Genomic DNA, 27,222 nt, shown 5'->3' with positions numbered 1-27,222 from the left:
GCAGCAACTTGATTGAGCACCACGTCCCAACACTAAATATATGTCCGATATGCGGATTCGGGGATGATTCAACGACTCATGCCCTATTCTACTGCCCGGCTGTCAAAGGATTCTGGAAGGGTCAAATTTATAAACATTTCTTAAAGCAAGGCCGTGGGTGGGAGACAATGGAGATATGCAACTGGATGATGAGTAAACTAAACAAAGCTGAATTTGAGAGGTTTGCTTGTCGAACGTGGAACGCTTGGTGTGGTAGGCTTCGATTTATTCATGATACCGATGATAAAAAACCAGCGTTGCCGACTCACTGGAACGACAGCTACATTGAAGAATTCTGGGCCCTTAGTAAGGTGCCCCAGACAAACTCAATTGAAACAGCAGATGAGAGAAACAGGGATTGGACCCCTCCACCTTATCAGCAGCTGCGACTTGATGTGGATGCGGCAGTTAATGAGCACCTCAATCTTTATGGGGTTGCTGGGGTAGTTCGTAATCATGATGGCAATTTAGTGCTGGCCTTTGGTAAGAGAATTGAACGGCCAATATCGGTGGTCCATGCAGAATTATTGGCAATTCAAGAAGGGATTAAGATAATATGCCAGAAGGGAATGGTAGGCAATTATGTATTCTCGGACTCGCAGATGGCCGTGCAAGCAGTCATGGATCCATCATCAGACCTTGGATATACTGGCTCGTGTGCCCAAGAGATTAAGAACATGATAAGGGAGCCGTGGATTTTGAGTTTACAACACATGAGACGCTCTGCTAATGCTATAGCTCACTCTTTAGCACAATTTGTTATTTCTTCCCCCATACCTTTCTGTTGGGTAAATGGGGAATTTCCTTATTGGTTGGTTAATTGTATCTGCGAACATTGAACTATAAATAAAATGGATACATTTTGCTGGTCAAAAAAAAAAAAAAATAAGTTCAGACTCTTCTTACATTACAAAAAAAGAAGAAACGATTTGAGGAGAAAGACATCCAACGAAACTCATTTCCGGGCTTGTTCAGACCATTGAAATAGAAATTATCCTCTGAAACCATATTAAGGTTCTTGCAAATATTCTCATGCACAAAAACTACATCAAATACATAATTTTTAATGAACTTAAGGAAAAAAATAAAATTATGATTAATAATGTATATAAACACAGTTTAAAATTTCAATTAAGCTGTTGGTATATTTAAATAATCTAATTTTTATAATATATTAGAAAATCACATATAATTAATTACCATAAGCTTGTGAATCTTTAACCGCCACACAGAAGTTTTGAAGAGAACTAGGATTGTTTGCATATGACAAGGAATTAATCAAAGTCAGCATAAGAAATTAATCAAAGTAGCATAAAAAGAGCTATAAAGAACCGAACGCCATTTTTACGATTTCTAAAGCATGCAGTACGTTATCACGCTTCGGTTTCTACAATAACTTCGTTTACAAATTTTCCTAGAAAATTTGATTTTTTTTTATTACTTATTAATAAAATCCCAAATAGATGAATTTTTTTTTGTTTATATTCCATAAAAAATTATATTTATGTATATATTTGGTTTCAAATTTATATTCTCAGGCTATATATTCAAATTTGATTTTTTTTATTACTTATTAATAAAATCCCAACTCCATGAAATTTTTTTTTGTTTATATTCCATAAAAAAATATATTTATATATATATTTGGTTCAAATTTATATTCTCAGGCTATATATTCATCTCACTAGATTCAAAATCTTATCTAAGGCTACAATGATTACTTCATGAAATGAACTTGTTATATTGATTGGTAGATATATAATAACTAATTATAAGTATAAATCAAATATACTGCTTTTGTGTTTTGTCATAAATAAAAGTAAAATTATTATTTTTCTAAAACTACATATATATTATCAAGTGAATATTTTTTCTTATTATATATAATTGATCAGTCTTTTATTTAACAATAAAATGGACAAATATTCATAAAATTTGAAAAACAGGTCGACTTTTTTTATTTCTGATAATATGGAGAGACATAAACATGAATTGGTTCGCTGTAAATATAGCATTTAGCGCCTTTGCATTTCCTCGGTGCTCTATTTGTCTTCAGTTTTAGGAGAAGTCTCTCTTCCTTCCCAATCTTTATCCATTGGAGGTGTACAACCAGCAAAATTGATCGCCAAGCCTTTTCATCAATTGATTTAATGGTCGTTCTCAGCCTAGCCTTCTAGTATGAGTCGTATTATCATCAATAAGCGGGGGCTTGGTGATAGAACTGCCTTCTCGTCCAAGATCAATGCCATGACTGCAAATATTTATCACACTAAAAAATCAGGATCTTACTAAGGAAGGAAATACCGAACCTCTGTGGTACCAATTGAGATGTAGTATTATTGACTTTTTTTTTTATCGTTGTTTATTATGTGTGTAAATAATAAAATAAAGAACACACAGACACCGGGATTTTAACGTGATTCGGCCGAAAGACCTGCCCTGAATTCCTTTCGAAGCAAGGAACTGTTCTCTCCCGAGGAAACGAGACCTGAATGTGTGTACCGGCCATGAGCAAACTAAACTCTCAAACCATAATGAATATTGTGGTACTGTCAAAACCTTGTTGCAGCAGTTGTCGCGATACGCAATATAATATACAATAGGCGTTTTCTCCTTCAAATTCGTATCAAACAACTGATGCCTCCTAAGAAAAATTAGACATTAACATATATACCTATAATTTTTCGAAATCTTCATCAGCAAATCAAACAAATCTCGCAAGCAGCTTATCATTATCAATTATAGAGTTTGGAGAATTAGCAACACAAACCTAGACACTTTTTCACTACGTATTCATCGATCTTATCTAAACAAACACATATATCTTTTTCCAAAATATAAGATAAGATAATCAAGATAAACAATATAAAACCTAAAGATATGGAAAGAAATATCTCGCAATAAGACATATATTTTTACCAAAGTTAACCGCACGATAATCCCAAATATAAAAGATCAATTATATCAAAATATTCACCAATTTACTTAAGGTAAAAACCAACTTTCAAAACAAATCAATAAAAAAACAATTAACATTAAATAAGTAAACATCGGTAGAACTTTTATATGCTCCTAGTATAAAATATGAGTAGGTCTCTTGTGAGACGGTCTCACTAATCTTTATCTGTGAGACTGGTCAACTCTACCGATATTTACAATAAAAATAATACTCTTATCATAAAAAGTAATAATTTTTCATTGATGACACAAATAAGAGATCCGTCTCACAAAATACGACCCGTAAGACCGTCTCACACAAGTTTTTGCCATAAAATATATACCAGCACGTGAATGAGAAATCTTCTTGGCAGTCCAAATATGTTTCTTAATGCATCAACATTGCCGCAATAATTAGTTAGAAAAAGTTACACTTTTATTATATATATTTGCCTATTGCGATTTTTTTCTCTATATTTGCCTTATTATTTAAGAAAACTTACAATAATGGACATAGCTGGTTTGGTTTCTTAACGATTGAGTAATTCAGACTTCAAATTGGCACTTGTGATAGAACCACACATGCATTGCATGATCAAGCTGAAAGAAAGATGCTTGCCAATAGGGAATTCATGCTTTAAAAAGAATTTTTAGTATTTTTAGCTAGGTAGCTGGCTAAACATAAAAATTTAATCCAAGCAGCCTGAGAGTCGAGGGTTGAGCTCACACGGTACATATCAATTCGAGCCAAAAAAACGCCCAAAGTGTTGAGTCCAGTTATTTGGTTTACATTAACGGGAGTAACCATTGAGCCTACTCAATTTGATGTGTTTCCTGGTTTTATCAGACCCTCATAATAGAAATCATCTACTGAAACCATATTTGGGTTCTTGCAAATCTTCTCATTCACATACTCTGCAATCATACATATACTTTTGCATGACTTCCAAAATATGCAAGGATAAACCGAGTTATGACTAACTAATCATGCATATAAAATGGCGTAAAGTTTCGAATAAATTGATCAAAATAATCCTATAAAAGTAAACATTATAACTTCGATAAAGCTAAAAAAATGATATTAAAGTGAGAACATGCACATGTCAATTTCCAGAACCCTTCGCATCCTCAACCGTGACACAAAAGTCTTGAAGAGGACCAAGATCACACGCAGATGCTAATGAGCATATTAAAGTTACTAAAAAAAACGTAGAAAGAAACGAATGGGCATCTGAAATATTTTGCTGCTGAAGTTCTTGAGCTTGAGAGGTGGTTTCAAATCCATAAAACATGTGTATTTATACTTGAAATATTTGAACAAGCCGGAAAATTTCCTTATAAAACAAAATATTTGAACTTGTCCAAATTTATTTACTTGCGGAGTTGGATAACTTACCGGTCTTACTTCCGTAACTTTTCATGACTACGATTTATTCGTTCGCAGCTTGGTTTATACACAATAACTAGTTTATTGTCTCATGTAGATGTTATCAACAGTGAGTCAGTTTATTAATTGAAAGGGTCAATTTTCACGTATTTCTTTCTTGGTTGTCTCGTGCGTGTATTCAGATTTATTGATTACATGCTTATGTAGACAAAAAAATTAAATTTATTTCTTCAGGTTCAATTATCCATCAGTAACTAACTGCACAATTTATACATGAATATATTTCATAGTTCATCCAGTTGTATCACCGACTGCAAGAAAATGCTCAAATTAACGACGATTTGTGGTTAACTTAACGGTGGTTTTTAACAAACTGTCACTAAATTTAGTTATCAATTTAATTATCACTTATCATCAACAAAGCATCACTAATTTTGAGGTGTCGTCATATCAAAACCCTCATGAAATTAGAGACGATTTATACAAAAAAATTGAGATGATCCAGGCTGAATGTATATTTTGTTCTTTCTTAAATTTAGGGTGTCGTATGTCAAACGAACGATATAAATTAGACGCACTTATTTATATGCTTCTGAGTTTCATAATTTAAAACATATCCCCTTTTTTCCAAGCTTATTTAAGAGGTAATATGATGGATATGAGTAAAGTCGTTGGATCTCGTGGACTCTACGTGGGGTCTATATGATCCAAATTTGGATCACAATATTAGATCCATTTCAAATAAGATGAGCTTTAATTTTTAACAGAGTAATTTTATTTAAAATTTATCCTCGAAATCTTTCTATCAAACATAAGAATAACTCAATTCAAATTCGGCAACCTAAAGGAAATGTGTACTACAATTAGGTGTTATAACAATACCTTATGTAAACGAAAAAAATAATTAATAGATTTAAGTTGTGAGAAAGATGTATGCAACTGGAGCTAAAATTAATTAATTGTTTAGTTAGGGTTAGCTAACAAGTAGTTGTCTCTGAAATTTATTTTGCATACCGAGCAGGATTTTTCTAATATCGGCATCCGTTACATATCCGATTTATTCAAGCTCTTTAATTAAGATTTCTACAAAGAATACAGTAAATGAACTTCGTTTACGAATAACTATGAATTTTATTTTTATTAGTAATTATTAAAACTCAACTTTATAAAAAAAACTATTTGCTTATATCTTTCTTAGTACAAGACATCTATCAGCACATGAATAAACAAATCGTGTCGTCAATCCAATATATGTTCCTTAATGCATCAACCACTGTCACATTTAGTATTTACGAAAAATTACAACATTTATGTTTGATTATTTATGATTTTGATGTACTATAATTCATGTGGTGCGGCAAAGACGCTGCTTCGGGTAGGGTTGAAGTTATTTTTTATATAATTACTCGTTAAATTCCAAACTCTACAATTGTATTTCCAATTAATGGACTTGGTTTGGTTTATTGACGTTTGGGTTCAGAATTAGAATTGACCCATATCTGTGATAGAACCATGCATGCATGCATGCAGTTTAATTCGCAATACTTTACAATGAAATCATGCTTTAAAAAGAATGTTAAGTGTTTTTTATTAATCATGTCTATGAATTCAAGAATATAAAGCGAACCAATATTATATATAAAAATATTCGAGCAGTGCAGGTGCATGTTTGTTGACACATTTTACTTTTTTTTCAACGAAAACTTTAAATATAAATTGCAAAAACTTATTATTAATTTCTTTATTAGCCAAAATGATTAAAGAGAACACATCAATGAATCACATATATAATCATTCATGCTCCTTATTCTAGTACTCAAACAAGTAGGAAAGAAAAAACAATGGAGCTTTGTCTTAATTCGGTCTGGTTCTGTTTTAGTTGTTTGTCCAAAACTGTCCTTGAAGATATTTTATAACGTTATTGTCAACTTGGAACGCCTTCGTAAGAACATCGATGGAAATTGGTGGTTCAGAGCCAAAAACAGCATTTGCAATGGTGATGACTCCAGGATTCTGACTACTTAACCCGGCAAATGCAACAGCCTTGGCTTTTCCCGTATTGAATTGAAAATGAATGAGACCTTCGGGGAACACAAACACATCTCCTGGATGCAATGTCTTGGTAAAAAGCTTGTTTCTTTGGTTGGGATTTGCAGGATTCGAAGTCACAAACCCAACAGATAGAGTTCCTTCAATTAAGACAAGAATTTCAGTGGCACGGGGATGTGTGTGAGGAGGGTTGAGCCCATATGGTGCATAATCAACTCGAACCAAAGAAATGCCCAAAGTATTGAGTCCAGGTATTTGGTTTACATTAACTGGAGTAACCCTTGAGCCTACTCGATTTGATGTGTTTCCGGGTTTGTTCAGACCATTGAAAAAGAAATCATCTGCCGAAACCATATTTGGGTTCTTGCAAATCTTTCCATTTACAAACACTGCAATAATACGTATAATTTTTCATGAACTTGCAAAATGCAAGGATAAACCGACTTATGACTAGTTAATATTGTAAATAAAATGATATAAAGTTTCGAATCAGTTGATCAAAATAACATAATCAAAGTAAACATTATAACTTCGATATAGCTAAAAAAATGAGATTAACTTATTCGAGAGAATATGCATAGAATTAATTAATTACCAGAAGCCTTTGCATCCTCGACCGCGACACAAAAGTCTTGAAGAGGACTAGGATCAGATGCAGACGCTAATAAACATATCAAAGTTACTACAAAAAAACCTAGAAAGAAACGAAAGCCCATCTTAAATATTTCGCTGCTGAAGTTTTTGAGCTTGAGATGTGGTTTCAAATCCATAAAACGCAAGTGTATTTATACTTGAAATATTTGAACTAGTCAGAAAATTTCCTTAATAAACAAAATGTTTGAACTTGTCCAAATTTATTTACCCGACGAGTTGGATAAATTAATAGCTTGCGCTGTGACTAAACAAAGGTAGAAAGACCAAGACATTTGAAAATCGACCACGTCAATCAAATGTTAAATACTTTTTCTGATTTTAAATCCAAAATATAAATTTGTCACAATTTTTTTGGATATTTTGAAGTCCATCAATTTAAAATCTATTCTCTTTTATTTAAGCTTCGTCAATAGCGAATATAATGAATTATACATTTTCACATAATAAAGCCATTGATTTATCGGTAAAGTCTTTAAATAACTTCATATAAAGTCTACTCAAAGGACACAATAAATAAATATATGTACACACACAAACACACTATAATTATTAATTAATAAAATTAAATATAACGACCTAGTCTATTACAAGTAATTAAATATAAATAGTCCAAAAATATATTTAAGTAGGAAATATATATATATATATATATATATATATATATATATATATATATATATATATATATATATATATATATATATATATAAGGACACAATAAATAAATACACACACACACACACTACTATTATTAATTAATAAAATTAAATATAACGACCTACTCTATTACAAGTAATTAAATATAACTAGTGCCAACAAATATTTAATTAGGGTGGTTAGTTAATAGTTGTCTTTGGAATATATTGGAAACCAAAAAATATTTATTTAATTCCAAATGATACACATATAGTGGAAATTTAAATTTCTTGAATTTAGAGTACAGTTCTTCCTCTATAAGCATATGAAAAGTGATGCGAAGATGTTTTTGTGGTCTTCTTCACTTGGTGAATATACAAGAATATCATCAATAAACACCATCACAAATTTGTCCAGTAATGGCTTGAACACTCTGTTCATGAGGTCCATGAATGCCGTCGTAGCATTTTTCAAGCCAAACGACATTACTATGAACTCTTAATTGTTGTAACTTGCTTTCAAGATCGAGTTTCGAGAAGTTTGTAGCTCATTTGAGTTGATAAAAAAATGTCATCTATCCCTCAGAAGGGGATACTTATTATTGATATGGTCTTATTCAATTCTCTATAAATGATACACAATCTCATATTCTCGTCTTTTTTTCACAAACAAGATTGGAGCTCCCGAAGGAGATGCATTAGATCTGATTTGTTTCTTATCCAACAATTTATGGAATTCTTCTTTTAGTTCTTTGAGTTCTGCGGCAGTCATTCGGTTGGGTGCTTTAGAAATTGGTGCGGCACTGGGTACCAAATTAATCCCAAACTCCACTTTGCGATATGGAATTGTTCCGATCAGATTTTCCAGAAAAACATTCGGAAATTCGTGCAGTATTGGAATATCTTCTAGTTTTAATTTGACTAATTCTTCCACCTTACTTACCATGGCTAGGTAAAAAATTTCACCGCCTACCATGGCTTTCCATGTCTAGGAAACCGGTAGGAGGGATTTATGTTTGATAGGTTTATAATAGTTTTCATTTTTGTTGTCGTACTTCTCAATGTTACCATTTCGAACGTGCTTAATTAACATATTTTTATTTGATTTTATTGTAGAGGAAGTTTTCTGCTCTTTCGATAAATATGAGCTAAAAAGTATGATTCTATAACACAATTAAAGTTGTCGATATGATCTTAGTGGAAAACTTGAAACAAAAAAATTTAGAAGTGATATTTTCACAAGGTGTTATCATGCCTTGTGACTATTCTTCAGCTGCCTGCACAACTAAATCTGAAGTCCGAAAATTGCAAAGATAATAACAGATTTTAGATTTCTAATTATGGTATTTGAGTTGTGAAAAATAATTGGGGAGATATTTTTATTACTGGGAGAAATAAAGATAAGATAGAATTTTATTACATAAAAACTCCATCATATCTTTTATATGATTTTGTGTACATTAGGTTTTACCTAATCTTAGTGAGCTTTTCTCCTTGACCCAATAAGCACTACACGTACAAAAGAAAGAGACACACAATCGAAGAAGAATTCTCTATTCTCCATCTACCTCTTCAACGTGAAGAACAAGACGCAAGAATTTCTCATCTCTGTACATTTAGGCTAAGTTTTATTTCTGATTCAGGGAATATTTTTACTCTTTCAATTTATCACTGTTAGGTTTTTTATGCTTCAATTTAATATTCGTCTATTGTTCAAGTATTTGTTGATTTATATTTATTTCTATGAAAATTGTATCTCGGTTAATCTGACAATTTAATTCGATATATAATTTTCTACTGTTATCCATGAATTCAGTGATCCATAATTGTCATGAACGATTGATACATGAGTAGCGATAGATTAAGTGTGTTGTGCTATCATAGTCTATTTAATCTAAATAAATCAATGAAACTTGATCTATCAATTGCAGCTATCTCGGTTGTTAGATTTTAGGGTTAACTGTTTTAACAAAACGAAAACACTATTTTTAATTAATATGGAATGCTATCGTGCCCATTTAGTTATTTATAAGTTTTGACCGGATGCTGGGTTTGATCAATTAAATTAGAAAAACACAAAGATTTTAGCGGCTATCCCTATAATTCTAAAGTTAATTACTTGTAACTGCATGAATAAATAATATGTTAGCCGATGAACAGTGACACAATTGAATAGTGAAAATCCACATGAATCAGAGTTTGGTAATTTAATTCTCTTTTAGATTAATTATTTTTTATTGCTTTCTAATTTTAGTTTTAATATTTTATTTTATTTTTATCCAACAAAACCCTATGTTATTTATTTTTCTTCGAAAAAAATCATCTCCCATTCCTTGTAGATTCGACCCTACTCATCATTACTGTCACGTCCCGAGACTCGGAATTGACACCGACATTGTTTAACAATCACACAATCGAAACAACTAGCCTTTGTTATACAATGTAAAACGAGTTTATAAATCATAATTCAAAGAAAATAACCATTGTCTTTACAATACCGAAATTTAAAAAACGACATAGCTTAAATGCGGAAATGTAAAACTAAATAAGTCTAATTCTCGAACCATCACCATCCCCAGAATTGTTCAGACTCTTCTTTCTCGAGTTCTTCTTCGGGCTTATCTGGGAAGGGTTGTAAGGGGGCGGAGTATATGGGAATACTCAGAAAGTGGGAGCTAATCGAGCACAATAAAACAACATGTATATATTTCGAAACACATGACTTGCATACATACTTCATAAACATGCATAACATTTACCAGCCACTGTGATTTATCTAACTTTCTATAGTTTACTGACGTCAGCCCCTAATTTTTATTCCTCTAAGGGGGCGAGGCCGTATAGCGGTTATAACCCCCACCGCGTAAAGGTACGTCATGGTTGGGATTCCCATCCATATACAGTCGACTTCTCACAGTGCTTAAAATAGTATGACAATCGACACAAGAAAAGGAGTAGAAAAGAATTGTACTCGACCGAAATTTTTATCCAAAAACCGAAAAATCACATATGCATAAACCGAAATTTTGAAATTTAAGAACAGCCCACTTACAGTATTTTTTAATTGCTAAAAACGTGGAGTGCACGATGCTAGACTTGAATCACTTCTTGTTTTTTGATCGGGCATCACTTCGGATTGAATTCTTGGACGACTTTGAGACGATTTTCGAGTAGAGTTTGGCTATGGAGAAGCTGCTGAATTTTGTGACTTTCAGAAAGAATTTCGAAATTTAGGGGCTAGGAAATGGTAGGCTTGATGTGATATTTATAAGGGAGGAGAAGGGAGTTAATTATGGCACTCAATCCATGCCCAAAATTGGCCTAAATCTCACATTTATGGCTCCAAAAATCCTTCCATAGCTGCTGATTTTTCTACCAAATCGAGTTCCCCACAATCCTAATCTAATGGCTTGAAAATGAGGTGCAAAGGAGGGGAGGATTTGCTTCTTTTCTTGTAGCATAAGCTTGCTTATAATCTAATATTTAGGCACTACAATATTTACGCAAAATATTTGGTGGGTGATTTCGAAATTTGATTGTGTATGCCTTATTCCATCTAATTTGTATGATATTACAAATCTTATAAATTTCCTTGCATATTTTCGAAAATATGCATATCCATGAGTAAGGATATCAAAGATTGTATTTCTAAAGTATCACAAAGTAATCTCTTGCATATTTAAAATTTGTATATCCAAAATGTTATATAAAAATATAATCCCACTTAAAATATGTACACCTAAAATTAATAACTCATCAAACTTAAAGTTGCCTAGTTGGGTTTTCACAATTACACTCATTTTACTTTGAGAGTAGGAATTTAAGTTTGGTGACTCAATGACAGCACGCCAATGTTCCTTGAATTTGCCATGATAAACTATTTTTCCTTGTTGCAAAACCGAAGTTTGACTTTCTTTCTCCTAAAATCTATCAATGCATGGTTCTTGATTAACTAATCCATTCTTAGAATAACATAATATTCTACCCTATCGACATGAATATATTTAGCATCAAATGTGTGTATATTGACACATATTGAAACGTCTGCTCATTTTACAAGTGCGGAATTTTTTTTTTTAAAAGCTCGCAGTTTTGAAATAACATTTAAAAATGATCATAAATTATTTGACAGTAAAAACAATGCAGTTTAATTAACCAAACTCATCCCAAAATCATGCGTAAACATAAATGAGTAAAATCTTAAAATCATCAACGTATAAAAATTTTCATCTCCTGTCAATCTTATAAATCGAAATGTGGAAAACATGTGGTCCTCGGGTCGTGTTGCCGTACTAGGTCTGCCTACTCAGAGTTCGGCACCTCCAGTCCCCTCACCATCAAGCTCACCTGCATCATACACGCCTAGTGAGTCTAAAGACTCAACAGACCTGTACCAGAAACAACAAGTACATATACATAGCACACAACAGTGAAAAATATCATACTCAACCTATCTTTCATGAACTTAAAAGCATAACATAAACATGTTGTGTAAAATCACATCGTGTCAAAGCATGTCATCTCATATCATCATATTCGTAAATGTGTCGTGTAAAATTATGTCGTGTCAAATCATGTCATCTCATATCATCATATACGTGTCAAGACATCTCATCGTGTCATCATAAACTAAAACATTTTCTTTTAATTGAATTCAGTTCATTAGTTGTGACTTTCTTATCAGGTATCAATCCATCTATAAAACCGTGGTACTCGACGGCGGGGGACATCAGCGACAGCGTTACCCGCCCACTGAACCTGGGCCTCAGATCATCACATCTCATGTCATCGTATACATATACATCGTCAGTCACAACCAATTCCCATCCTTCAAAAATATCATCATTTTCATCACTTAATAACATCATGCATATGCATAACTTTTCCTTTAAACCAAGTATGCAACGTATTTATCGTAATTCCATAAAAATCGTGAAAATGATGCATAAACATTTAAAATGTCATAAATTTGTGCTCAGGGCACTATCATGACCAAAATCTCACTCCGGGTGCAAAATGACCATTTTGTCCCTGGAACCCAAAAATTTATTGTTTCACCCCTGGACCTCTAAAATTGACCCAAAGCTTACCAAACTCCTTAAAATGTCCCAAAACATATTTATAAGCATTTCTAGACATAAACTTGAACTCATTTCATAACATAACCGATTTGTTTTAAAACTTGGAACGGGGTCCCAGTTTTAAACTGAATTGACTCGAAACTTAACCAAAATTTCTCAACTTTTTGCCATAGCTTAAAGGCACCATAAAGCTTCTCAACATAAATACCAGACCTAAGATCTTGCTGCAAATAATTCCAGAAGTCCCCAAAATTCTCGGCCCTTCCTTGTTTTGCATCCTATTACTCTCAACTTCCCAAAACTCGCTCCATCAGTCTAACCCCGACGTCCCAGCCCTGAACCAGCCCACTATGGACTTAGACCAGACCCCAAAGAACTCATCTTAACCACGCAACTGGCCCCATGCAGCTTATGCAAGCCACAAACGTGAACCACTCCAAATGCACACCACCCGAGCCCCAACCTTCATAGCATGCTGTTGGTTCCTCGCTGGTCCCAGCGGCGGTTGGCCCTTCCAGGACCGTGACTCTGACCCATCAGGGTCTGGTCCAGCCTTGGTCCAGCCCTCACACCCATGGACGGATTCAGAAATTAAAGTTGAGGTGGGCTTGAATATATATATATATATCAAATATGAGATATTAATATGAAAATAGTTTGTAAAATGACTTTGGTATTTTTTTAAAAAAAAAAAAACACCTATTGTTCCTAGCGTATTGGAAATAGGAGAGTTAATTTTCAAATAAGAAATTTAATCAATATAATTTTTTAAAATTTATATATTATTTAAATTAATATGTGACTCGTGTAATATAAGACAAGTTTCACTTAGATTCAAAATTTACATTTTAAAACTATTTTCAATATATTTTAAATGTACTTTCAAAATTAAATTCTATTAAATAAAAGAATTGATAAAATAAATCTATCACTTTTATGAGTTATTTGCACCAAACCCCCTTTGAAATATCGAAAATCTACATTTATTCATTGTGGAAGTTAAATAGGTATTCTAGATATTAACTTTTTTGACTTATTTGCACCGTGATATTTTTTAAAAAAATTAAACTGTGCTTAAATCTCTATATATAATTACCAAAAAAAATTAGAATTGACTCGAATTTCTATAACTCCTTGTAAAAAAAAAATTGGGCTGGGCTACAGCTTAGGACGGGCCAACCATAGGTCCGTCCTTGCTCACACCACTCGTCTCACCCCAAGCCCGATCACAGCTCCAACTGACCAAAAACCCAAGAACAACCCTGGATCTCTCTTCCTACAGAAACAACGATGAATTTCACTCCTCAAACCACATCTTGACACTAACATCAGTCCCTTACCAACACTGAAATCGCAGTGTTAAATGTCCCACATCGGTTAGATAATTAACCTTTGAGTGGTATATATGGAATTGGACAATCCTCTCCCCTAGAGCTAGCTTTTGGGGTTGAGTTAGGTCCAAGTTCCAATCTTAACATGGTATCAGAGCCCGGGTTTCACCGTTATGTGTTGGACTGCCTATAATTAGGCCACCCGTTCTGCCCACAATTGGGTCATTTGTAAACTCCACGCTCTAGATGTTCATTCCTGGGCGTGAGAGAGGTGTGTTAAATGTCCCACATCGGTTAGATAATTAACCTTTGAGTGGTATATATGGAATTGAACAATCCTCCCCCCTAGAGCTAGCTTTTGGGGTTGAGTTAGGTCCAAGTTCCAATCTTAACACGCAGTCCATTGCACAAGAAATAATGGAAGCGTGAATTAACAATAAAAGAATGCATAACCTGTACAAAACCGTAAGTTCCTTTTTGTTCTATGTTGGATCGAAATTCTTCACACAAAACCCACACATATCAGCAATATATATGACATGAGTGATGCAAAAATAAAGGAGTAGGGCGTGACTTGGTGAATGAAGAACAAGAACAATGCACGTGGAGTACCGTGAGAGATTTCCTTTGCAACTCAACCAAAAAAAAAAAAAAGAATGGTGCTCGGTGCTTCCTGCTGCTGGTGATGAAACCGAGGGTGGGTGTAGAAAGAAATGGGTGAATATCGGTTATGGGGGTTACAGAAGATTAAAGGGTGGAATAGGTTTAATTGTTATGCTAATTAAAAAATTAAAGGCTCTAATCTTGCTAATTAAGGTTTAAAATAATATTTAAGTCTAATGAGTTCAAAAGTTGGCTCATTAAATTCAAATATACTCCCGAAAAATATTTCGTGCTGAAAAGATTTTGAAAATATTAGTCGAACCCTTAAAAAGTCCCCCGATTTGGTAAAATTTGCGTAACGATAAAAATTTAAAATCATGCGGTTAAAAATACCCATAAAAATCCTATTATGAAAAATAGCTTTAAAACACCTTATTCTAATTAATAAAAATTAAATATGTAATAAAATAATTTTCCTGAAAATTCTCCGGTCTCTGTTCCTCTTCGATCGTGAAATACACCTAGAAATCCTAATGCATGAATTTCATGAATTAAATCCTATCATGCATGAATTATGCATAAAATGCATGAAATAATTAAACACAAATTAATAAAATAATCATGAATTTAATGCTCTAAAAGAATTTAATAAATTACCAAAGAAAATTAATAATTTACATGCACGCGGTTCATGTGGATTTTCAGATTTTCGGGACGTTACACAGATTTTACCGTTGTGCTGTACCATATATATAACAATAGTCTTGCTAGGAGGTGTTGTTACTTGTTACTCTAAATGGTTCAAAAACTTCTTTGGTTATAAGCCATAACTTCCTAGTAAACCTTATATATATATATATATATATATATATATATATATATATATATATATATATATATATATGTGTGTGTGTGTGTGTGTGTGTGTGTGTGTGTGTGTGTGTATAAATAAGTTGCACCACAATCAAACAACACATAAGCATACAATTTGTTGATTAGAATGATATCTATCACAACATCGTTTGCGTTGTCTGTCTGATCTCCTTACATTATGGAAATAACAGGAGCTTAATCTCCTCCGGTTTGTTCTGGGTAACTCTAGTGTTTGATCATGTTTTCGTATTCTTGGGTCCAGGGCAATCAATAATTCGATGCCCCAACTTTCCAAATTGAAAAATGCACCCGTCTTATTGCGATCTTTTCCCAGGTGTCGAAAGTTGAAGGTAGGCTTAATTCGATGACTCAACTTTCCACAATTGAAATATGCACTTGTCTTCTCGCGACCTTTGATATTAAGATGTAGAAGTTGATTTTTGTATCAATAATCAACGGCATGCACATTAAATTTGGGATGTTAAGTCCTAAATTAAATATGTAGGATTTTGTTATATCTTATGAAGGTAAGAAACAATATCTATTAAGAAATTTATATTGTTTTGGAAAAAAATAGGCCAGTACCTTATGTAAATAAAGTAAGTAATATTGGTGGGTATTGAGGAAAGTATAGCATACATAATAAATTTTGATTTTCTTACAGTACAAAAAAAAAAGAAGTTACGATTCGAGGAGAAAGACATCCAACGAAAGTCGTTTCCAGACATAATTAGTAGATTTGAGTTGTGAGAAAGATGTATGCGACTGGAGCTTAAATTAATTAATTGTTTAGTTAGGGTTAGCTAACAAGTAGTTGTCTCTGAAATTTATTTTGCATACCGAGCAAGATTTTTCTGATTCCGGACTATACAGAAATTTGACAAGATCAAAGTTTTAATTTCGGCATCCGTTACGTATCCGATTTGTTCAAGATCTTTAAGATTTCTACAAAGAATACAGTAAATGAACTTCGTTTACGAATAACTATGAATTTTATTTTTATTAGTAATTATTAAAACTCAACTTTATAAAAAAAAAAACTATTTGCTTATATCTGTTCTTAGTACAAGACATCCATCAGCACATGAATAAACAAATCGTGTCGTCAATCCAAAATATGTTCCTTATGAAGAAATAGAGAGTGAGCGAAAGGCTCAAGTCGTAGTATTGTAAAACTGAATAAAGAATACACATATAATATGTTTATATACCTAGGGTAAACACAAAAAGAATAAAGTGACTAATCTACCCTTGAGAGCTAACAATAATATATTCTAACATCCCCCCTCAAACTCACGATGCTACAGCTAAAAGCATGGAGAGTTTGTCAGACAAAAAACGGAAGCGCGAAGCGGAATGTGCCTTGGTAAACATATCTGCTATCTGCAGCAAAGAAGGAACGAAAGGTAACGTGATGGTGCCAAGCTGGAGATGATGACGAGTGACGTGACAATCGATCTCAATGTGCTTTGTCCTCTCATGAAAAACTGAATTGCGCGCAATCTGAATTGCACTCTGATTATCACAATATAACGGAGTAGGATGACGAAGAAGAATACCAAAATCCGCGAGCAACCAACGTAACCAAACAATCTCGCAAGTAGTTGAAGCCATAGCACGATACTCGGCTTCGGTAGAAGATCTAGAGATAACAACTTGTTTCTTACTTTTCCAAGAGATAAGAGAATCGCCAAGAAAAATACAGAAGCCAGTGGTTGACTTACGATCCGTGGGATCGCCAGCCCAATCAGCATCAGAGTATGCACGCAGCTCTAAGGAGGAAGTAGAAGGAAACAAAAGACTCTGAAACTGAGTTCCCCGAAGATACCTGAGAATCCAAAGAACAGCAGCCCAATGAACTGTAGTTGGTGCAGTGAAAAACTGACTTACTACATGAACAGCATGTGCAATATCTGGACGAGTCACAGTGAGATAAACCAAGCTGCCAACAATAGTACGGTATAAGGTAGGATCCGGCAAAGGAGGTCCATCTGACAAAGAGTACCGAACATTGGTCTCAAGAGGAGTATCAACTATCCTGTTATCAGTTAGACGTGCACGCTCAAACAGATCTGCTATGTACTTTGACTGAGATAAAAGATAACCTTTTGGAGAATAGGCAACCTCAATTCCTAGAAAGTAACGTAGCAAACCTAAATCCTTCATAGCAAAGCAGCGAGCTAACTCAGACTTCAAAGCCTCAATATTAACAATATCATCACCAGTGATTATCATGTCATCAACATACAAAGACAGAAGTATACGACCTGCACGAGTACACTTGACAAATAATGCGGAATCATGATGACTAGGAATGAACCCAAGAGAAGTAATCACTATAGAAAATTTCTCAAACCAAGCACGGGGTGCTTGTTTGAGACCATAAAGAGCCTTACGAAGTCTACAAACTTCACCAGGTTGGCGAGAAACATTAGGAGGAGGAGCCATAAAAACTTCTTCATGAAGATCACCATTCAAGAAAGCATTCTTGACATCCATCTGAGAGATTTTCCATCGACGAATAGAAGCAACAGCAATTAGAGTGCGAACTGTCGTCATTTTAGCAACGGGGGCAAATGTTTCCTCATAATCCATGCCATGCTTCTGAGAGTAACCTTTAGCAACAAGACGAGCTTTGTAGCGTTCAATAGATCCATCAGATTTGGTCTTGATCTTGTAGACCCAACGAGAGCCAATGGTGTGCTTTCCGGGTGGCAACATAACCAAATCCCATGTATGGGTCTGATAAAGAGCAGTCAGTTCCTCAGCCATAGCCTTCTGCCAAAGTGGATTACCAACAGCTTCGCTATAGGATGAAGGCTCAGAGAGACGATGAACAGAGGCAACAAAAGAAGCAAAGGAGCTAGAGTAACATGAGTAAGCAAAATCAGGTAGTCGAGTAGACTTACGAACCCGAGTGGACTGACGGAGTGGAGGATTATCCGCGATGCCAGGAGATGATTGGGTTGTCGTAGGGGGATCTGGAGGAGCAGGAGTCTCGGGTGTGGTCGTGGGCAAAGTCTCGTCGGTGTCGGGTGTGAAAGGGTCAATACGAATAAGATCTGCATGTGTCATATTATGCGAACTAACGTGTATAGAAAAGAATGGAACATGTTCAAGAAACACAACATGACGAGATACATACAGTTTTTGACTAGTTGGATCAAAACAACGATACCTTTTTTGACCAATACCATAACCAAGGAAAACACACAGAGCAGAGCGTGGAGACAACTTATTGCGCTCGATCTGTGGTCGGAGAACAAAACAGACACAACCAAAGACACGTAATGAAGAATAATCAGGAGCATGACCATACAGTTTTTGAAAGGGTGACAAACCTGAATTGTGTGAAGTTGGAATTCTATTGATCACGTGAACAGCAGTAAGAATTGCTTCACCCCAAAATGCACTAGGAACATTAGAAGACAGTAAAAAGAGCGAGCTGTTTCAACAATATGTCTATGTTTTCTTTCGGCAACACCATTTTGTTCAGGGGTTTCTCTACACGAGGTTTGACGTATGGTACCATCAGAAGCAAGCAAACGCGAGAAATCATTAGAAGTGTATTCACCCCCCAAATCACAACGAAAACACTTGGTGACAGCTGAATGTTGATTTTTCACAAGAGCTTTAAAATCATTGAAAATAGCAAGATAATCAGACCTATGTTTCATCAAATAAACCCAACAATAACGAATGCAATCATCAATAAAAGAAACATAATATCTCGACCCCCCTTTCGTGGGAACAGGAGATGGTCCCCACACATCTGAGTGAGCAAGATCAAAAGGAGTAGGAGAAAAAGATAGACTTTTATTAAAAGGTAATGCCGAAAATTTTGCCAGTTTACAACCACTACAATCAGAAATATCATGACTTTTCAAAGTTCCTAGTGCTCCTGTAGACGCTAAAAAATTTAGACGTGACGCGGAAACGTGTCCTAGACGATTATGCCACAAATAAAAACCAGAAGAAGACTGACTCAAGCGAAAGGAAGAAAGATCCACACTAGATGCTGCAACATCTGGTACTCTGAGATAATCCAAAACATAAAGTCCCCCCTGTCTACGGCCTGTCCCAATCAGCCTCTGGGATCGCGGGTCCTGCACATAACAATTTGAAGAAGAGAAGTAGACTAAGTATCCAGACTCACATAATTGACTGACCGAAACAAGATTAAGTGTAAGATTGGGAATATAGTATACATCGGGGAGAGACAAACAACACTTAACAAGAGAACCAACGCCTACTAATGGCATCGGTGTACCATCAGCAGTCACAATTTCAATGGAAGAATTGTGAGACAAAGAAGCAAAAGATGACAAATCAGGAGACATATGATGAGATGCTCCAGAATCCAAGACCCAGATGGACGAAGATATACCTGAAGTGCCAGAGGATAACAAACCTATATGTGAAGAGGCTGACATAGCATGAGGCTGTGAGGCGAGGAACTGTTGAAACTGCTCAAGCAAATACGGATCCAAAGACGGTGCAGCAACTGCATTGTTAGACTGAGGTGGTCGATATGTCCACTGGTTTGATGGATTACCAGGTTTCCATGGAGTGTTCTGAGATGGCTGGTGCTGCTGTGGTTTCTGTTGTTGTGGTTTCCCTTTTCCTTTACTCAACAATAGTGGGCATTGAGCTTTCCAGTGCCCCTTCTCTTTACAAAAAGCACACTCATCTTGAGAAACCTTCGTATTCGACCTGTTTTGGTGATTAGCTTGAGGTCGTTGAGGAGCTGCAAAGACAGATGGTGTAGTTGGGATTGTCCCTTTGTCAACGTGAGACTTAAGACGAATCTCTTCAGCTAACAATTCACTTACAACCGAGTCAACAGAAGGAAGAGGGTTGCGATGAAGAATAGTCCCACGCAGACCCTCAAAATCATTCCGAAGTGCCATCAAAAATTGTACCAAGCGCTGTTCTTCTCTCCGAGCAATATAAGGTGAGAATGCTCGCAATTCTGTAGATTCTGTCAATGCCAATTGATCCCAGAGTGAAGACATGGCAGAATAAAAATCTTGGATGCTCATATCTTTCTGCTGAAGGGCACGAATATCTGTCTCCAATTGATATTGTTTGGCAAAATTAGACTGTGTATACAAGCGTGCCAGATGATCCCAAACCTCCTTAGCAGTCTCGTATTTTGCCAATTGAGCACCTATTGAGTGCGCAACAGAATTATTAATCCACGTGATAATCTTTGAATTATCTGCCTCCCAAACATCCAATGATACAGCATAATCAGGGTTCGTCTGGTCTGTAGACTTGTCTCGCACACCTGTGACATAGCCCCACATCGATTTCCCCCGCAAGAAATTCTTCATAACATAACCCCAATACGAATAATTTTTTCCATCCAATTGAACACTAATCGACTGAAGAGAATCGTCTTTACGAGTAGCCATGATTCCAAAACCAAACAAAACCGAACGAATAAAACAAAACACAATGCAGAGAAGAAGTCGATTACCAAAGAGAAACTAGACGAACGAAAAGTTGTACGAACACAGCAAAAATTTTGGATGAGATTAACAGTTCTTCTCTACGATTAACAGATCCATGAGATGGAGGCTCTGATACCATGAAGAAATAGAGAGTGAGCGAAAGGCTCAAGTCGTAGTATTGTAAAACTGAATAAAGAATACACAGATAATATGTTTATATACCTAGGATAAACACAAAAAGAATAAAGTGACTAATCTACCCTTGAGAGCTAACAATAATATATTCTAACACCTTAATGCATCAACAAATGACACATTTATTATTTACCAAAAATTACAGCATGTTTGCTTATTTATGATTTTGGTGTATTATATATAGTTCATGTGGTGCGACAAAGACGCTGCTTCGGGTAGAGTCGAAGTTATTTTCTATATAATTACTCGTTAAACTCCAATATGATTAATAGAAAGGAATGAGTTTAAGTACTGGTGGCGCAGATAATCTGAACAGATTTTTTTTTTTTTTTTTTTTATGATTTTCCTTTTTATCGCCCGAAGCAACACGTGATCGGCACACATCATTGACTCGATTTTGCGCTCCATCCCACCTCCCAAACTTGAACTAAACTTTATTTCCCTACAAATCATCGTACCAAACAATGGAAACATATTTTGAATATATCAAAATATAAATTGAACTACTAATAAAGATACATATTAAAGTAAATGAGAAGGATAAAGCATGCATGCAGTCAACGGTGGTATATACACAGCTAGACTATATAGTGGTTCAACGGCAGGCAAGTGATTGCGTTTCTAATAGGAGACTATCGAAACCAAACTCTACAATTGTAGTTCCAATTAATGGACATGGTTTGGTTTACTGATGTTTGGGTTCAGAATTAGAATTGACTCACTTTATATCGGTGATAGAACCATGCATGCATGCAGTTTAATTCGCAATACTTTCCAATGAAATCATGCTTTAAAAAGAATGTTAAGTGTTATTGATTTATCATGTCTATGACAAGAATGTAAAGCGAACCAATATTATATATAAACATATCCGAGCAGTGCTGGTGCATGTTTGTTGACACATTTTACTTTTTTTCAACGAAAACTGTAAATATAAATTGGAAAAGCTTATTATTAATTTCTTTATTAGCCAAAATGATTAAAGAGAACACATCAACGAATCACATGCATAATCATTCATGCTCCTTATTTTAGTACTCAAACAAGTAGGAAAGAAAAACAATGGAGCTCTGTCTTAATTCGGTCTGGTTCTGTTTTAGTTGTTTGTCCAGAACTGTCCTTGAAGATATTTTATAACGTTATTGTCAACTTGGAACGCCTTCGTAAGAACATCGATGGAAATTGGTGGTTCAGAGCCAAAAACAGCATTTGCAATGGTGATGACTCCAGGATTCTGACTACTTAACCCGGCAAATGCAACAGCCTTGGCTTTTCCGGTATTGAATTGAAAATGAATGAGACCTTCAGGGAACACAAACACATCTCCTGGATACAATGTCTTGGTAAAAAGCTTGTTTTTCTGGTTGGGATTTGCAGGATTGGAAGTCACAAACCCAACAGATAGAGTTCCTTCAATTAAGACAAGAATTTCAGTGGCACGAGGATGTGTGTGAGGAGGGTTGAGCCCATATGGTGCATAATCAACTCGAACCAAAGAAATGCCCAAAGTATTGAGTCCAGGTATTTGGTTTACATTAACTGGAGTAACCCTTGAGCCTACTCGATTTGATGTGTTTCCGGGTTTGTTCAGACCAGGGAAAAAGAAATCATCTGCCGAAACTATATTTGGGTTCTTGCAAATCTTTCCATTCACAAACACTGCAATAATACGTATAATTTTGCATGAACTTGCAAAATATGCAAGGATAAACCAAATTATGACTAGTTAATAATGTAAATAAAATGATATAAAGTTTCGAATCAGTTGATCAAAATAACCTCATAAAAGTAAACATTATAACTTCAATATAGGTAAAAAAAAAAAAGAGATTAACTTGTTCGTGAGAACATGCATAGAATTAATTACCTGCAGCCTTTGCATCCTCGACCGCGACACAAAAGTCTTGAAGAGGACTAGGATCAGATGCAGACGCTAATAAACATATCAAAGTTACTACAAAAAAGCCTAGAAAGAAACGAAAGCCCATCTTAAATATTTTGCTGCTGAAGTTTTTGAACTTGAGATGTGGTTTCAAATCCATAAAACGTAAGTGTATTTATAATTGAAATATTTGAACAAGTCGGAAAATTTCCTTAATAAACAAAATGTTTGAACTTGTCCAAATTTATTTACCCGACGAGTTGGATAAATTAATAGCTTGCGCTGTGACTAAACAAAGGTAGAAAGACCAAGACTTTTGAAAATCGACCAATTATACATTTTCACATAATAAAGCCATTAATTTATCGGCAAAGTCTTTCTATCAAATATAAATAACTTCATATAAAGTCTACTCAAAGGACACAATAAATAAATATATATACACACAAACACACTTTTATTATTAATTAATATATATAAATTGAACGACCTACTCTGTTACCAATAATTAAATATAACTGGTGCCAAAAATATATTTAAGTAGGAAATATATATATATATATATATATATATATATATATATATATATATATATATTCAGTCGGTGAAATTAATTGTTTGATTAGGGTTAGTTAATAGTTGTCTTGAAATATATTGCAAACCAAAAAATATTTATTTAATTCCAAATGATACACATATAGTGAAAATTTACATTTCTTGAATTTAGAGTACAGTTCTTCGTCTATAAGCATATGAAAAGTGATGCGAAGATGTTTTTGTGATTTTCTTTACTTGGTAAATATACAAGAATATCATCGATAAACGCCATCACAAATTTTTCAAGTAATGGCTTGAATACTCTGTTCATGAGGTCCATAATGCTATCGTAACATTTTTTAAGCCAAACGACATTACTATGAACTCTTAATTGTTGTAGCTTGTTTTCAAGATCGAGTTTCGAGATGTTTGTAGCTAATTTGAGTTTATAAAAAATATCATCTATCCTCATAAGGGGATACTTATTCTTGCTCATGGTTTTATTCAATTCTCTATAAATGATATACAATATCATATTTTCGTCTTTTTTTTCTACAAACAAGATTGGAGCTCCCCAAAGAGAGGCATTCGATCTGATTTGTTTCTTATCCAACAATTCATGGAATTGTTCCTTCAGTTCTTTGAGTTCTACGGCAGTCATTCGGTTGGGTGCCTTAGAAATTGGTGCGGCACTGGGTACCAAATTAGTCCCAAACTCCACTTTGCGATATGGAATTGTCCCGATCAGATTTTCCAGTTTAACATTCGAAAAGTCGTGCATTACTGGAATATCTTCTAGTTTGAGTTCGACTAAGTCTTCTACCTTACTTACCATGTCTAGGTAAAAAAATTCATCGTCTCTCATGGCTTTCCATGTCTAGGAAACTGGTATGAGGGATTTATGTTTGATAGGCTAATAATAGTTTGCATTTTTGTTGTCATATGTCTCATTGTTACCACTTTCAACGTGCTTAATTAACATATTTTTGTGTGATTTTATTATAGATGAAGTTTTCTGCTCTTGCGATAAATCTGGGCTAAAAATCTGATTTTATATCACAACTAAAGTTGCCGATATGATCTTAGTAGAAGAGTTGAAGCAGAAAAAGTCAGAAGTGATCTTTGATCACGACCTATGACTATTCTTCAGCGGCCTACAAAACTAAATCTGAAGTCCGAAAATTGCAAAGGTAACACCAGATTTTAGGCTCCTAATCTTAGTAGGCTTTTTTCCTTGACTCAATAAGTACTACACTTTTAAAAGAAGGAGACACGCAATCGAAGAAGAATTCTCTATTCTCCCTCTACCTTTTCAACGTGAAGAACAAGAAGAAGACGCAAGAATTTCTCATCTCCTCTCCTTAACTTTAAGTTAAGTTTTATTTCTGATTAATGAGATATTTTTACTATTTCAATTTATAACAGTGAGGCTTTTTGTGCTTCAATTTAATATTCGTGTTTTTTTAAGCATTTGTTGATTTACATTTAATTCTATGAAAATTGTATCTCGGTTAATCTGACAATTTAATTCGATATATAATTTTCTGCTGTTATCCATGAATTCAGTTATATGTAATTGTCATGAACAATTGTTACATGACTAGCGATAGATTAGGTGTGTTGTTTTCTATCATAGCATATTTAATATAAATAAATCAACGAAAATCGATCTATCGATTACAGCTATATCAGTTGTTAGATTTTATTATTAACTATTTTAACAAAACGAAAATACTATTTTAATTAATATGTACCGCTATCGCGCCCAATTAGTTATTGAAGTTTTGATTGGATGCTGGTTTGGTCGATTAAATTAGGAAAACACAAGGATTTTAGCTGTTATTCCTATAGTTCTAATGTTAATTACTTGTAACTGCATGAATAAATAATATGTTAGTCGATGAACAGTGACACGATTGAATATTGAAAATCCCCTTGAATCTAAGTTTGGTAATTTAATTCTCGTTTAGATTTATTATATTTTATTGCTTTCTAATTTTAGTTTTAATATTTGATTTTGTTTGTATCCAACAAAACCCCTCTGTTATTTATTTTTCCTCGAAAGAAATCATCTCTTGTTCCCTGTGGATTTGACCATACTCACCATTACACTCATTTTACTTAGAGAATAGAAATTTAAGTTTGGTGGCTCAACGACAGCACACTAATGTTCCTTGAATTTGCCATGATAAACTATTTCGTTCCTTGAATTTGTAATGATAAACTATTTCTCCTTGTTTCAAAGCCGAAGTTTGACTTTCTTTCTCCCAAATTAACTAATCAATTCTTAGAATAACATAATATTCGACTATATCGACATGAATATATTTAGCTTCGAATGTATGCATATTGACACAGATTTTACTGCTGTGGGGTACCATATATACATAATATTCTATCACAACATCGTTTGTGTTGTCTGTATCTCCTTGCATTATGGAAATAACAGGAGCGTTGAGTTTAATCTCCTCCGGTTTGTTCTGGGTAACTGTAAGGCCCGAGATGTTATTATTGTTGTGAGACCCCGAAAATAAAATCGTATTGATGGCATTTTCGTAATTATTGAATGACATTGCTGGATGGCATTTTCGTAATTATGGATGGCATTTTCGTAATTATGGGATGGCAATGGCATTTTCGTAATTATGGGATGGCAATGGCATTTTCGTAAATATTGGATGGCATTTTCGTAAATTTTGAGAAAATGGGCAAAATTTGGGAGGAAGCCAGTTGCCTTTAATGCATGGAATATATATATATATATATATATATATATATATATATATATATATATATATATATATATAATATATATATATATATATTGATCATTTCGAAATCAAAAGGCAAGGAACGAGCGACTTTTCTCTGGAAATCCCTTTTGCTTTTCGTATGCTTAAATTCTGATTTTGTACAATTCGTCCGTCTGATTTTATATCCGGACACGGTACCGAACTCCTCTCGACACGGACTACTACTGGACGTAAGTTTTATTGAGTTTTGGTATCATTTGAAAATAGGATGTTGTTAGAATTTGATATAATTCATATATGATGTTCTGGACATGTTAGACATCGTAGAATCGAAGTCAGATCAGAAAACGGACTGATTATGGAATGGTCATGGATTTTTAGGGTATATTGAGTTATACCGGACAGATTTGAATTATGTCGGGATTACGGATTGTATTGGATATGAGTTATAGATTGTAACTGTTATCTGGTGAATTGGTATTGACGGGGATATTGAAATTATACCGTTATACCGTTAATTTGAATTAAATCCAGATTGATCAGATTGTTATGATATTGACTGGTATATTGATATGAGATTATTGATATTGTCAGTACCAGACAGATTGTGAGTTCAAGACTTCGACTGAGCCAGAAACCGACGAAGGAAAGGTATAAGTCAATGTGGTATTGGGAGATGGACTTGAGTCGGTTTAGACTTGGGTTTCCCTAAATCACATACTTTACTTTATTGCATTGATATTTGCATTGAGTTGATTGATATACTTGTTCTCTTGATTTTAGACAGCAGGTATTAGAGGAGTCATCTTA

At 34.3% G+C, this 27,222-nt stretch overlaps 2 protein-coding genes across 2 annotated transcripts; both read right to left on the bottom strand.

Moving 5' to 3' along the window:
• Window positions 1–6,075: 6,075 nt before the first annotated feature.
• On the bottom strand, window positions 6,076–7,207 carry LOC140828854 (germin-like protein subfamily 1 member 14). The gene is made up of 2 exons (XM_073191716.1): window positions 7,008–7,207; window positions 6,076–6,801 (listed from the first exon to the last, which is right to left on the bottom strand). Exons 1-2 carry the CDS (start codon window positions 7,180–7,182, stop codon window positions 6,239–6,241), a joined length of 738 nt encoding a protein of 245 aa, XP_073047817.1. The 5' UTR covers window positions 7,183–7,207; the 3' UTR covers window positions 6,076–6,238.
• A 15,026-nt stretch (window positions 7,208–22,233) lies between these two features.
• On the bottom strand, window positions 22,234–23,290 carry LOC140828851 (germin-like protein subfamily 1 member 13). Its single transcript, XM_073191713.1, has 2 exons — window positions 23,108–23,290; window positions 22,234–22,899 (listed from the first exon to the last, which is right to left on the bottom strand). The coding sequence occupies exons 1-2, from the start codon at window positions 23,280–23,282 to the stop codon at window positions 22,337–22,339; spliced, it is 738 nt and encodes a 245-aa protein (XP_073047814.1). The 5' UTR covers window positions 23,283–23,290; the 3' UTR covers window positions 22,234–22,336.
• Between the last annotated feature and the right edge of the window lie 3,932 nt (window positions 23,291–27,222).

Source organism: Primulina eburnea, chromosome 4 (genome assembly GCF_022965805.1).
Source record: "Primulina eburnea isolate SZY01 chromosome 4, ASM2296580v1, whole genome shotgun sequence".
Lineage (NCBI taxonomy): Eukaryota > Viridiplantae > Streptophyta > Magnoliopsida > Lamiales > Gesneriaceae > Primulina > Primulina eburnea.
This window is presented reverse-complemented; position numbering and strand designations above follow the sequence as displayed.

Excerpts from the sequence above, each read along its gene's own strand:
- LOC140828854 (XM_073191716.1), bottom strand. The coding sequence starts at position 7,182 with ATGGATTTGAAACCACATCTCAAGCTCAAAAACTTCAGCAGCGAAATA. Across the intron at positions 6,802-7,007 it reads CGAGGATGCAAAGGCTTCTG|TGTTTGTAAATGGAAAGATT; the intron begins GTAATTAATTAA and ends GTATTATTGCAG.
- LOC140828851 (XM_073191713.1), bottom strand. The coding sequence starts at position 23,282 with ATGGATTTGAAACCACATCTCAAGTTCAAAAACTTCAGCAGCAAAATA. Across the intron at positions 22,900-23,107 it reads CGAGGATGCAAAGGCTGCAG|TGTTTGTGAATGGAAAGATT; the intron begins GTAATTAATTCT and ends GTATTATTGCAG.